Source organism: Emys orbicularis, chromosome 5, assembly GCF_028017835.1.
Source record: "Emys orbicularis isolate rEmyOrb1 chromosome 5, rEmyOrb1.hap1, whole genome shotgun sequence".
In the NCBI taxonomy this organism is placed as follows: Eukaryota; Metazoa; Chordata; order Testudines; family Emydidae; genus Emys; species Emys orbicularis.
In genome coordinates, this window is record NC_088687.1 from 43,820,806 (window position 1) to 43,834,934 (window position 14,129).

At 39.3% G+C, this 14,129-nt stretch overlaps 1 protein-coding gene across 1 annotated transcript in view; it reads left to right on the forward strand.

The window, feature by feature from the left end:
- Positions 1 to 14,129, forward strand: part of AFG2A (AFG2 AAA ATPase homolog A) — a 303,993-nt gene that overhangs the window by 81,481 nt on the left and 208,383 nt on the right. Inside the window, exons 12-13 of the mRNA XM_065405034.1 lie at positions 3,974 to 4,027; positions 4,520 to 4,599. Coding sequence (XP_065261106.1) covers positions 3,974 to 4,027; positions 4,520 to 4,599 — 134 coding nt within the window. The remainder of the gene's footprint in view (positions 1 to 3,973; positions 4,028 to 4,519; positions 4,600 to 14,129) is intronic.

The window sequence follows — 14,129 nt, forward strand, 5'->3', positions numbered from 1 at the left end:
AGTAAATTTCATATTAACGTCAAGGTAATTACCCGAACACCTTTAGGAGGTAAAATCCTCAAACAGACCATAAAATACGGTTTGTTTGTTTTTTAAATACTACTTGTCTTTGTTTCAAGGATTCCTTATTCCAGATGATGTTCTTGCATTTAAAAACTCCTTAAAGCACCCACATCATAACTGTATGATACAAGCTTATCTCCTGTTTTTTACATGCATGAAGCGGTTTTATCTTTTGTGACGTTAATCTTCCAAGATCTAATTCTGATCATATTTCAAATGCAAGAATGTTTCTTTTTTTAATGAAAATGATTGGAGGGTTTGGGGTTGGTGAGAACAGAATATTAATCAAACAAAGCCTACATGGAAACTGTTGTCTATCCTGAGGCTGAATAAATACCACTTCATGGATATTTGAGCAGTGAACAGTGTCCCGGAATTGGCTGGATTCATGCTCTGAGGCTGGATAGCAACCTCAAAATGTTCTGCTCATTGGAATGGCTCTGATACCACTCCTTCTCGTTCCCTGAAAACTGCTTTCTCCAAATCCTTTGCTTATGTTGAAATTCATCAGGAGATTGGTCAGAAGGAGTATGTTCTGTTTCTTCACCTACCATGATGTGGAAGATCATCCTTCATAGAACAGAACGTAACTATTTATAGAGTAAGTCACTAAACTCTAACAGTTGTTAACAAAACCTTGTGGTCAGTGGTCAAAGGCTGCTGGCCAATTTAAAAGAAATGTCATGGACACTGCCTAACATAGGTCAGTGGTCAGGAGACCATCAATCAATGAGATTTGTGCAATCTGTGGCAGCCAGGTCTAAAGCAAAGCTGAAATGAATAGAAGACATGTAAGAGCCTTAAGTGACAGCAGAGTTGCTGCAATATAGTCTTCTTAACCATCTTTCAAGAAAAGGGTGAAAACTGTCAAGAGGTGGCTTTGTTGCTAATGGTCTAATGATTACTTTTTGGAGGGAAACTCCCTCCAACAACGAGGTGTTAACAATCTTAGCTGAGGAAAGACTCAATACTCCTTTATTTGCATTTACAAAGGGTGGGGGCAAAGCTCCAGCTTGCATGTCAGAGCTAATCCAAGTCCAGTTTGTATGCCTAGCTTCTTTAAGCTCTGGTCTTTGTGGTATGGATTTAGGAGTGTGACTTTGGAGTGTGGATAAGATGAAGTTTATGCCAGTGCGTCTCCTTTTTGGTGTGTTCTTACTGCTATTCTGGACTCCCCATCACCATGTATAATAGTAGAGTTCCATGTTACTTGCAACAAAAGCCCTGCTCATGAATTGTAATTTTGGTGCCATTGTTAAAAGATGAGTTACACAAGCTTTTTGATCAGCTTGCATGGAAATACTCTGTAAAGGATGCATAGACTGTTAATGCAAAGAGAGTTCCATCCTTTGATTTTCTCTGTCAACTTGTGTTTTTGTTTGATAAATAGAAAAAGGGGGGGGGGGAAAGTTGAATGTCAAAGTATACTAAAAAAGCACTAATTCAAAACATTTCTTCCTCTGTGGAAGAAATTTATTGCTTTGTGTTTGTCTTGATTTTTTTTTAATACTTAAACATAATCTTCAAGCACATGAAATGCTATTGTACAGCAGAGTTCAGAGGTAGAAATTTTTGTTTTTAAATACCTTTTTTCCCAGTCAGAGACATGAAAAGGAATACTCTGACAATTTGATATTGTCTGTAATTTTGATGCATACTATAATAGAATCCGGTAATGCCACTGATGTCAGTAGCCCTGTTGGCTTCAATGAGACTGCTGATGTGAATGAAGATTACTTCTGTGAATGAGTGTTTGATGGACTGCGTTCACCACTCCAAGGAAAAAATTATGGAAAAGAAATCTCTAGTCCTGGAAAGAATCTGATGAGGTTTTTCAGTGTATCGGCTTGGTTTAAACAAAAAAGCAGGCCAGAAAGAGAAAACTGCCTTTCTAGTTATTTAAGGACTTCTTGGACCCACATTATCAGATTCCTCATCTGCAAATGATCATGATGGATAGCTGAGGCCCAGAGCAGCTAGATACTGTCTCCTTGAGCTACAAGCCTGTTCTGCACAGACTGCTGCATGCTTCTTTTTCTTGGTATTTACAATGAATAGGGGAAGGCCCGTTTTTGTTCTGTCTTTTTCTTCTCTGGGATAGAGGAATCCTGAGCTCTTCATCAGTTACGTGACTGGGAAATTTGAGACTGCTGAATACCTGCATGAAAATATAATTTTTGAAATGGTTGAAATCCTGCAAAGCGTCCAGGTGACATTTTGACTTGTGCCTATCACAGCAGTCATTTAAAGGGAGTTGAATTGGGGAAGCATTGTTTCTATTTCCTGCTGGCATGGCACCTTCTACTCTCCTACCAAGCTGATGTGTTAACATAGTTAGGCCTAATGTGTTATACAGAGAGGTCTGAGTATGCATTCATCCCACCTTCTACTTTGTGTCATGAACTATTTTCAGAAATTGCACTACCAGAAACTGTGTGTTTTTAATTTGTCACATAAACAGTATATTGCTTCAGTTTTAAGGCGGTCTGTACCTCTCTCCATACGCATGCAGTAACTCCCACTGATCCTTTAGAATGGAACCAACTACAATATATGTTCAGTTCAGTAGATGCTATCACAAGCCTGAAAGTGAGAGTGGAGAAGATTGGAAAAGTGTCACATGTTCTATTTTATAGTAGTAAACCCATCTTATATTGATATGTACTAATTCCAGACTGTTCCACTCAGAGAAAGAATGTAACAGCTGCACCATTACTGCAAATATATAAAAACATGTCTTTCAGTACAAATTAATGCTAGAAAGACTATTGTTTAAAGAAAGCTGTTCCATATTGCCCTGCCACTGTGACTCAAGCGTAACCTGAAGGCACTCATAACATATGGGCATGAAAAGGTAGCTCAGTTTCCACACCCATTGGCTTCTCTGTGTAGAGTTGTGAAGAATGCTATTTGTACTGGCAGAATTGTGATGAGAACACCTGTTCACTAGAAACTGGACTGCAGCCATCAACTCATTTCACACAGAACAGCAAGCAGCCATCAGATGGTCATGACTGTAAATTGTTGTTGACATAGACCAGATTTAAATCAATGATTTATTACCAATCCCATGAAATGCTTAGTCCCATTAAGAAGTGTTATCTTTAACAATATGGTTTACAGTAAATAGCAAGACACAGAAGGCATTGAGAGTTCTTCCTTGTTAGTTTGTTTTCATAATTGTAAGTATTTGTTTAAAATACAAACATTGACTTTGTGGTCTCAGTTCAGTCCCTAGGGGCCAAGACTCCACATTACAAAAAGCACTAGCACATTTGGCAGTTTTAGCAGAGAGGTAAAAGAATGAATGGACTTGGATTCTGAACTACTTTCTCACCATAATGTATGATCTAGTACCTCCCGGTTATGTTTCAGGTGTGTTGGTGGGGCAATAGGTGGCAATTTCCTCTTCCTGCTCTGGTTCAGCAAACCACTTAAGCACGTATTTAAAGTTAATCCCATGCTTAGGAGTTTTGTTAAAAAGAGACAGTTAATTAACACATGCGCAAGTGCTTTTCTGCTGAATTGGGGTCCCTGCAATGCTGTCAGTCAAGTAGCCTTCGTGATCAGTAAACTGTACTTTAATTTTTTTTAAATGCTTCTGTTCCTCATAAAACTGAAATGTAGGAATTATGATGCTAAGCCAAAATCTTCACGCAGCTTCTAAATGAGAATAAATGTCACTATAACCTGACCTACAAACACACAGTCATCTGTGATTTCAGTAATGGGACTAACGAAGGGAAACTTTTAGTGTGCAGAGGCGACTCTACAAAGGAATAAAACTTTTGCAAGTAGTGATTTAGTGTTTTATGCACAAAATGCTGTGTAAGAAGATATTGATAGCGACATATCAATAAATGAAGTTAGAATGATAATTTTAAAAAACTGTTTTCTTCTCTTTGTGCAGGGACCTGAATTGATGAATAAATATGTTGGTGAATCTGAACGAGCAGTGAGAGAGGTAAGAAGATGCTAGTTGCAAGTCAGGGCCCATTGCATGTTGTGCTGGATCTATGCTCATTTTTCAATCTCTCCTATGTTAATAATAACATAGGAGAGATTGTTTGGTTAACCTTAAGCTTTCAAAAAAAAAAAAAACCCTAACCAAACCAAAAAACCCACTCTCCCTTTGACCAGGGATTTTGAGGAGAAATTAAATTTTTTTGATTTTGGGTTTTTTGTTTGCTTTCTTTTGTGTTTTTATTTGCTTTTTGCTTTTAGAAAGTTAGTGGGGTGTGTCAAAATCAGGCTTACAGTGAAAGTTGCTATTGAAGCTGCATTATATAATATGATATAACTTAGCTCCAAAGTAAGTCCACTTTTAAAAAAACGGCTACAAGATGTTATTCTTGGCCCGTTAGCTTTTGGAGTTAGAATAGGGTGTTTGAATGCATGACTTTTGTCCAGCAATTCCCCCACACCCCAGTAAACTATTTTATTGTTGTTTCTCTAGATCTTCAGGAAAGCCAGAGCTGTGTCACCTTCCATTCTTTTCTTTGATGAAATAGATGCCTTGGCAGTTGAAAGAGGGAGGTAAGGAATACTTTTACAAAAATACTCAACGTTCATTTCTGTTCTGATAAGTGACTTTAGAAATGGATTTGTTGAGATCCCAGGTTTGTCTTTCTATAATTCCATATCATATGTGTACCCTTTTCAAGTAAAAGGAGTTCTTTCATCACTGCCAGTCCAGCGTACTCAACCTGGCATCTGAAGGCAAGGTGGTGGTTTCTTCTTTTCTCACATCATTACCAGTAATAAAGATTCTACAGACCAACTCCATATCCTTCAGTTCCCTTCAATGGCAGGGATCTGGACTACCTGCTGTTTAGTAACAGGTCTTGTCCATTGCTAATCTCTGGGTTCCATTAATTGCACTAAACCAAAGAGAGTTCAGAAGTTTGTCCTGCTAAAGAAGGGTAGAAGTTTTCAGCTGGTGTAATTTACTTCCTTATTTCAGTAGAAATAGTATATTTTTTTCAAATGTACCTACTTCCTCTTATAACTTAAGCTTGTGCAATTAGATGTGCTATGGTTTAAATTTTTTAAAACAATTTCTTCTCATTAGTAGCATGTGTGGTACTTGTTGCATGTTACCTTCTCCTCATTCATACAAATCCAATTAACTTACTGGGAGGTACTTTTATTATGGCCATTCTAGCCCCAAGTGTTGCCAATAAGGCCTAGTTTACACTTAAAACTTTTACCAGCACAGCAATGTTGGTCAGGAGTGTGTGTGTGTGTGGGGGGGGAAAACACCCACCTCTAGTGACATTAGTATCGACAAAGCCCCCAGAGTAGATGCAGCCATGCTGACAGAAGAGGGTTTCTGTCAGCATAGGTAACATTGTTCAGGGAGGTAGTGTTCCTACACCTGCAGAAAAACTCCTTTCTGTTAGCATAAGCTGTATCTACTCAAGGGACTCTGCCAGCATAGCTATACTGGCATAGGCTCTCTAGGTAGACATAACCTAAGAGTTTGACTTCGGTGAGAGAAGTAGCAGGCTCTGTATCCATACCAGTTTCTGTAGAGGATACCAGCAAAATGGGAAGACAGGGATAAAAGATGTCAGTGGGACTCTTCATCCGTTTCAATACATTGTTTAGTGTGTGGTAGTAACTTGTGTTGAATACAGCTATATTCTAAAATCATTTACAAATAAATCCTTATTTTCTCCTGAAATTTCAAAAGTTGGCACATGGTACAAGGCTTCCCCATCAGTCTCCCTCTCAATATATAATTTCTGCAACTAGAAAATTTGTAAACTTTCTAGAAATGTTAACAGTACCCTAGTAAATCATTAGAATCACCAGCCTTCTTATCACAATAGATGTAGCAAAAAATGTGTCTTGGAAGAAAGCCAAAATAACAAATCTACCCATTATAGAATTGTTAATGTATTTAATGATTAGAAAATCTACTTCAGCAAGAAGAAACTTTTTTTTGAAGAATAAAGCACAGTAATTTTTTAACCAGCCTTTTCAGTCTACGCCCTGAGGCTCTGAGGTTTTCTGGATTCTTTTAGGGGGTAAATAACCCAACTTCTCTTACCTGCAGGGGAAAAAATCGCCCTGGGACAACTTGCTGAAATATGTGGTATGACCTGCTGTAGTCATGTTATATTGGAGACATCTGTTTTTGGAGCTTTAAAAAGAACAGGGTGGGACACACAAATATTTCATTGTCAAATCTGAAGCAGATGGGAGGTAAAATATGTAGCAGAGTTCTCATAAAATTCATCTGAAATTAAACAATGTAGGAAACCAGACAAGGCACTTATTAGAAATAGCCTGTTTTTACAGGCTGATTTTGCACAGTAGGAATTTGCAAATGCATTGGAGATGCTAACGATTTGCAGCCTCTGGAGATCCATTTCCTGTACTATTACTAACCATACTGAAGGAAACACCTGTTTATGTTGTCCCCCTCTTCTCTCAGTGAGTTGAATTGTTTTTCTCTATCTCGGCAGTACAAAGTACTATGATACAATTTTTGTAAGGATTTTTTCCCCTCTTTTTAAATTCTGTTTACAAATAGTCTTATTTGTTGACTCCATTTGACCAGAAAATGAGCCAGATCCAAGGAGCTTTGAGGCAGGTAACCTCTTCTGGTTCTGGGAGACATCTCTGTGGCAGAAGTATATCTCCATAAACAGACATAGGGAATCATAAACTGTTAAGGTAGTTTTTTGAATAGTTAAAAATAGTATCCACAAATGGAATAATACTTAAGATTTTCTAACTAATCCTCACAATACAACTAATTAGTGTTCTCCCCAATTTATAGATGAGAAAATTCAGGCAGAACGACTGACGTGACTAAGGCCCAAAAGCAAGAAGCACTATTAGAACCGGGATTAAAATTTAGAAGTTCCTGCCTTCTATCCCTTTGTTGAGACTATTAGACAATGCCTCACATAAATATGATTGCCCAAATTAAGATACATAGTACTGCAGTGTTACTGCATCTCAGTGATTTGCACATTGTGTATTAAATTATGGGATTCTGGATTAGCAATCTAGCATTCGCTCCCGACTGTGGTTCTTGGTAATTGTTTAATATTACAGCAGAGTGCTGTAGAATGCTCCTTATTAAGACTGCATTACCTTTACAAAATATACTAATGAACAAATGCAAAGGAAGTAGAGAGAAAAACAAAAAAATTAGGCGCTGGAAGGATTGAGATTGAGTTTTAAATATATATCCATAGACACACATGAAGGGGAGGAGAAATCTATAAATACGTGAAGGGTGTAAACAACAAGGCTGGGGAGGAATTACTCAGGACATTACAAGGGGTTATGAATAGAATAATGAAATTAAATTAAGAAAGGGAAAACTTTCTATTGAAAAACATTTTTTTGACAGTGAGATCTCGTATGCTGTAGAACAGTCACATGGGAAAGTAGTGGCAGGTTATTGCTTGGCACATATTAAACAAAACTGGACAAACCACAAATTTATGTACAACAAGAGCACTGGCAGAGAGAAGGACTAGATGACATAATAGATGTTTTCCATCATTCCATGGTTCTGACTAACACTAGGTTCCATTAGCTAGTTATGTTTTTTTCTAGCGTCTGTAAAATGGTGTTATGACTGTTTGCAGAAAAGACTACGACGTTAAGGTCAGAAACACATTACTGGTCCAGATACAACAGCGAGCAAGGAATGTTTGGTTCCAAGTAATCCTTTCCCCTTTCAAAGCTTAAAACTCTTAACAAAGTGCATAGCTGCAGAGAATTATGGGTACTTGTTATTCCTTGGTATCCGGACTATGTAAAACCTAATTCTTCTGGCCATTAGAGGTTGCCAACAGGAAATGGCTTGGTAATCAGACTTGAAAGTGATGAATGAACATGGCTCTGTGTAAATGCAGCACAGACACTCTGTTTGCCGAATTTAAGAAATCTGTGTTCTTTGGAAATGGATTATTGTTTATATGTGTAAATTTTTAGGATTTTTGGGCAATAGACTTATTTGTTCCTTTGCCTGCTTTTCTGAAGCAAGAAAACTTTTTCCCCTTGGCTGCAAAATCTTGTAACATAAGACATAAAGTATTGTAGGCTGGAGTGAAAGACACTGTTAAATTTCTTAAAAAAAAAAAAAAAAAATCAATGCTGTGCATTATAAAATCAAAGGCTAAGATAGTTATTAGGCTAGCAGGTTTATTTGGGCAGGGGCGGGGTGATGAGAAGAAGGAGACCTCAGCACTTCCTAAATAGCAGCCAATCCAAGGAGTAATATAGCAATGATATTTGGGGGACATGTTTTTCCCCCCTCTCCTCTGTGCATAGACTACATTAAAATGACTAAACCACGGTGGGAAGATAAATCTATAAATTTATAAGCCACAGTTTTCAAACCTATAGATTTCAATGGGAGCTTGGGTTGCTCAGCGTCTATAAAACCATGCACTCTATTGAAATGCCAAAATATGGGTTTAGAATCCTAAATTTAGGCGTCCAGGTTTGACATTTTTTGTCCTGGAGGAATCTTCTGTTTCCAGTGTGTGGCATCTCTGGTTTTAATAACAGAAGATTTACACAGCTCTTGTCTTTTAAACCAAAATTGGCTGTCTTTCTGAAAGACCATGCTTTAGCACAAACACAAATTATTGGGCTTGCAGAAGTCCCTGGGTGAAATCTATGGCCTGTATTATGCAAGAGGTCAGCTCAAAATGCTACCTTCTGGCCTTAAAATGTGTGAGCTGGATGTGTGCAGGGCAAAGTGCCCTAAAATAGGTAAAAGGTTCCCAGCAGAGAAGTCTTCCTGTGTAGGGTGAATGTCCACTAGCACACAGTTGCTGGAGATGGCACAGACCCCCTCATCTGCCCCCATGTCCCATTACTGGTGTAAAAGGATGGGAGGAAGCCTGGTAGTGGAGGGGAGAGGAGGTGTGGAAGAGCAGAGCTCAACTACACTTGAACCTCTGCTGTTGTAGGGGATGTTCTGCTAGCAACGTAAGTTGCAGCAGGACCTCTCTTGCTTTAACTTACCCTGGGAGTGGGTAGCCCTGAATCGGGAGAACCTCAACTGATTCACTGCCACTGCCATTCTCCAGCACATCTGAGCTGCATTCGGATGCTGTGGAAAATCAGGGCCTTTGAATTTCTGGCTGTTAGCTTCAATTTAGAAAGAGTGGCTGGAGAAATAGGTTGGCTCCTCTGAACAAGATTTCTAGCAGAACGAAGGTTCCAGGCCTAATGAGGATTTGTAAAGGGCTAAAGTGTTTTTTTTTTTTTTTTTTAAATAACTTCAGAAAACAGGGCACGAGTTTACTTTGGAATAGCAATATTTACAAGCTGCACCTCTATGTACTCAGTAAAGTTAACTGCTAAAGGCTCTTGTCTAGCATAAATACTCTATCATGTATGCCATGTCTTAAATAGTTTTAAATACTCTATCTGTAAATTTCACTTCTAATTTTAGCAGACTGCATATTTTTAACTCTGTAATTTGAGCTCCCCTTTCTCTTGAAGGCAGTAGGAGTGTTATTGACGTGAGTGGATTGGACTCCTAGGCCCTGACCCGATAATCATTTAGCCCATGAGTAGTTTAACTGACTTCAGTGGGACTACTCACATGGGTAGTTAAGCATGTGCTTTAGTGCTTGCAGGTTCAGGGCCTTAGTTTTTATAAATGTATTTCTTTTGGAAGAAAAAGGAGATCTAATTGTATTTAGAACCAATTAAATATTTTAGGCTTAGTTTATAATCCAGCTGGAAGTACATTGGCATTGTATTTAAATATTGATATAATACATGGCTCTAAAAGTGAAATCCAGACTAGTTATTCACATTCTAGTCTGTAGTACTTCCAGATTAAACTTTAGTTGCTTCCATGGTAGACATGATTGATTACAGTTTTCAACTTGATTAACTTTCAGGAATGCACAGAAGGAGAAATGCTGAGGAAACGGAATGAAAGGAAATGGAAAATGTACTATGCATCAGGTTTCTTCTTTTAAGACAGCTGCAGTGCAGACAGAATAACAGAATTCTAAGTGTTAGCATCTTCCTGTTGTGCCTAGGCATTTGCAGCACAGATGGGAGAACAAGGTTTATAGCCTCCCCTCAATACACATGCAACTACTGTCATGAGTAGACAAGGAGATATAAATGGTCTGGGTAATATCTTTTGGCCAACCACCTAAATAATTATGAATTCAGTGTGTATGATCCATTGGAGGGAGGTCTGTGGGTATCCTCCTGCAGGAAATTCTAACTATTTGGTGCAGTCTGGATCATTTCAAAGGCAAAAACTGTGCTCTGCAGGAACCAGCTATTGCCTTTGTGTATACAACTCCAAAGTAATTCTTAAAAAGGATAGTTTCTGTAAGTGTGCATGTGTATATACAGTGATATGTACACAGAGACATAATGGGTTTTATATTTTAATGTAACTTTTAGAATTAAACTTTTTTCCGTACATGGTGTTCTTTCCCTTATCTTTCCCTCAGTCTTTCTTGTATTCCCTGGCAATTCTCCTCTTCCCTGTTCCTAATCTCCCTTTCCTTCCTCATGCTGTCACGCTACTTTTCCTTTCTGATTTGTTCTCTGTCCTTCCCTTTTCTTTTTCTGCCTTCAGCCCGTTAGAATCAATGTTTTGTCTCTTCTCATGTACTTTCTCCTTCTCCCCAAACATATCATCCTGACCCATATCCACTCCTCTTTCACATGCATAGATGTCCACTAAGCACCACCTCACTTCACTAGCTGTCTTCCCAATCACACACTACTCCAATCCACTCTTTTCCCCTAACCACACTTGGTGAACTGCCCCCCGCCAAGACACAAACACATCCCAATCTAGTCTGTTTTCTCCCTCCCTGCAAAATGCATTTGGTATCTTCCCCCACACACACTCCCCCCACCAAATCCATGCTGTATATTTCTCTCTGCTCTGCTCCCAGCAAAATCAGTCCTGTATATGTCTCTTATTTCTCCACTCATTGTCCTTATAATATCTTTTGTGATTGAGCTGAGGTGGGGAGAAAGGTCCAGGCTGAGAGAGGAGTGCTGGGAGAAATCTGGTTCCCAGATCTCTCTGGGGCATAGGAAGGCTGTAGGGAGCACAGTCTTCTTCTCCAGGCCAGGGAAACAAGAGGCAAAGTTGTTCACAGTCTCTGAGAGAGAGCAAGCATAGGCAAGACAGCTTCTGTCCAGGAACAGAAGGAGTGAGTGACTGCCAGGTGCTCTTTCCACTTTCCCTCTCCCCACATTGGGGTGGGGGGTGCAGGAGAGAGCGAGTGGTTGCAGGGCTCTTACACTGTTTCTCACTAGGAGGAGAATGGATGGAGGGAAGGTTAGCAGCCCATAATGAGAGGGAGCTCTGCCTGCTCGAATATGAGAGCAGACTGAGCCAGTGGAGAACAGCTCACAGGACCCATTCTGTACCAGCTCATTGAGCAGAGTGGGCCTGCATAGTTGGGATAACTCTCAGAAATTGAAACACAACACTGAATTAGGGAGGGTGTAGCTCTGACTTCCCTTTCCTTGTAAGTTAAATTCTGAAGAGTAACATGCATTTTTGCAAGGCCTTATTATTTTTCATGATTGTATCCTTCTACAACCCCATTTCAAACACTCTAATGCATGGTTTCCTTCCCCTTTTCCTGGCTAACTCCTCCAAGTAACTGATGAGAGGTTGGTGTAAATGGAGAAGATGCATATGTACACAGACGTTCATGAAGCCAAAAATTTAACCCAAGCCCTGGATTACATGACTTGCCCAGGTTCTCTCCTTTTGAATGGTCTGCAGTCGTGGGAGAGAGGGAGGACAAGGATGCATTACAGTGGGTACTGCCTGAGTATAGTTGGGTGGAAAACATATGGCAACAGTGTAAATAGTGTCCAAACATAGGGTGCAGTGGGTGAGCAGGAGAAGGGTTAGCGTTATGATCCTCCTTTGTAGCTTTGTGACATCACCACTACAGCCAAAGCAATTCCCTGCTTTGAAGGAAGATTTCTTATTTTAACACTTTTTTAGTCATACACTATTTTTAGATTGGCCAAAATTTGAAATAGCTTAACTTGCAATTAACTTTACAAACTATCAGTTATAGGCTTTTCTATAGAGTTCATCCCATTAATATATAAACAGTGGTCTGACTTCACTGTTGGCCTAATTGACAAACTTGAGTGGAGTTGTGCCTGCATATGCCAGATATGAATTTGGCTCAATATTTCTAAAAGATAATCAGTGTTTCAGTAATAATTACACACATTTTTGCTATCCATCTTCTTTGTGGGATACCTGATCTGCTGTGTGTGGGGTGGGATCACTTAACATCTCTGTAGCACAGTTTCCCCATTTCTAAAATGGTAGTAATGTTTACCTTGAAGGGATAATGAATGGATGCATGTAAACTATGTTGAAATCCTTAAATGAAAGGTGCTATAGGAAACAGAAGTGTCAGTTATAACCATATTGTATTGCTTGCATGAATGTGATGACCTATGTTTGCAAGGCCAGTAATTTTACTCAAGATCTGGAGATGTTTCTTGAAGTCGTATCAGTGTTTAAGAAAAAAGGCTCAACTGTAAAATAAGGGTCTTACCTATTTTAAAAGCCATTTTTCTTGGCAAATACCTTAATTTTCATTGTGAAAAATTACTATTCTCTGGGAAGATATTGCCATTATTTATTTATTTGTTTATTAGCTGCTAATGCTATTGGAGTAGAATTTTCTTTTAATACTGTGGAAAACGTGGAACTGCCAAAGCCATATTTCATCAAAATTTGTGAGGGAAGGAAATAAAACAGTGTGACAGTTAATTACGATCATGGCAGTTGGACTGAAAAGACTGACTTGGCAGGTGCTTCTTGCTGACAGTTTACCCCTACAAAGCCCTGACAGAAATGTCAGACTCAATAAAATCTTTCAGACTATGTGAGCGGAGTGATTTTTGTGTGGGAGTGTGCTGGCAGGGGGCTTTGGTATTTCAGGAACCCTTTACCTCAGTAGCTTATAGAGAAGTTCAGAATCCTGGTCTGTTTGAGCAGATATTAATTTTTTGATACCAACTATTTTGTTATGTCAATGAGTTTTACATTTGTGTCAATGTTAAATTATTTCCTTATAGTTCCTGGAAATGACAGAATCTCAAATTACTTCTTTTACTGGAAGATTTTTAAAGCTCATACCTTTCGATTTTTATTATAACTTTTTTGGTAAAAAGACTAGACCTTTATGTAGGTCTTGTCTAATATTATATGGTACATACAATGGGCCAGATTGTCTCCCTCCACCCTCACCATGAAAAACTGTGGGAAACTTTCCCCATAGAAATCTCAGTGGTGATTCCCATGTAGATATTACTCCTCAGCATGCTATTGGGTGGAGGGGTTCATATGGTAAAGCTGTGGGATCTGTCCCCTAACCTGGTTATCTCCATGAGTTCAGGTTCATCTGTGCTGAGATGCTACCCTTGCCCATGGCAGCCCTCTCCAACTTCTTCCTGGCTTCCCAGCAGTGCAGTCCCAGTGGATCTACTTGAGAGTGACCTAAGCATTACATTCTCCTTGAAATCCGTCATAGTCAGCGTTCAAAACCTGGCATGGTCAGCTCACCAGTTGATACTTCACGGGTAGATAAGTTGAATTCCATGTTTTACTGCAAGACTTTAGTGCCATGCCTGCTCTGCATAAACATTAAGTTCCATGGTACGTCTTGTCAGAGTAGGGGGTTCTCCTGGAGTGCCCTTACACTGTTCTGCAATATCCCGGGTGTCCCTTGGGCTGCCACTCTCCTCTCCTTCCAAAAAGGCTGACTTTGTGGTGCTCCGTACTTATTTGGCCAAATCCTGCTCACTTTACCCCTATTATCTTCAGTAGGACTATTCATGTGAGTAAATTGAGAAGGATTAGGCCCATGGTTTGTGAATTTAGATTAGTCTCTTAAACCTCATTTGATTTGTCAGAGAGGTGTCCTCTGTGGGTCTGAGCACAGATCCAAGACCAGGAACTGCTGACTTCTAATCTCCGTTCTGACACAGACACTTCTGTATCTTGGGCAAGTCACTTAAATTCTCCCACCACCTGTAAAATGGATACAGAA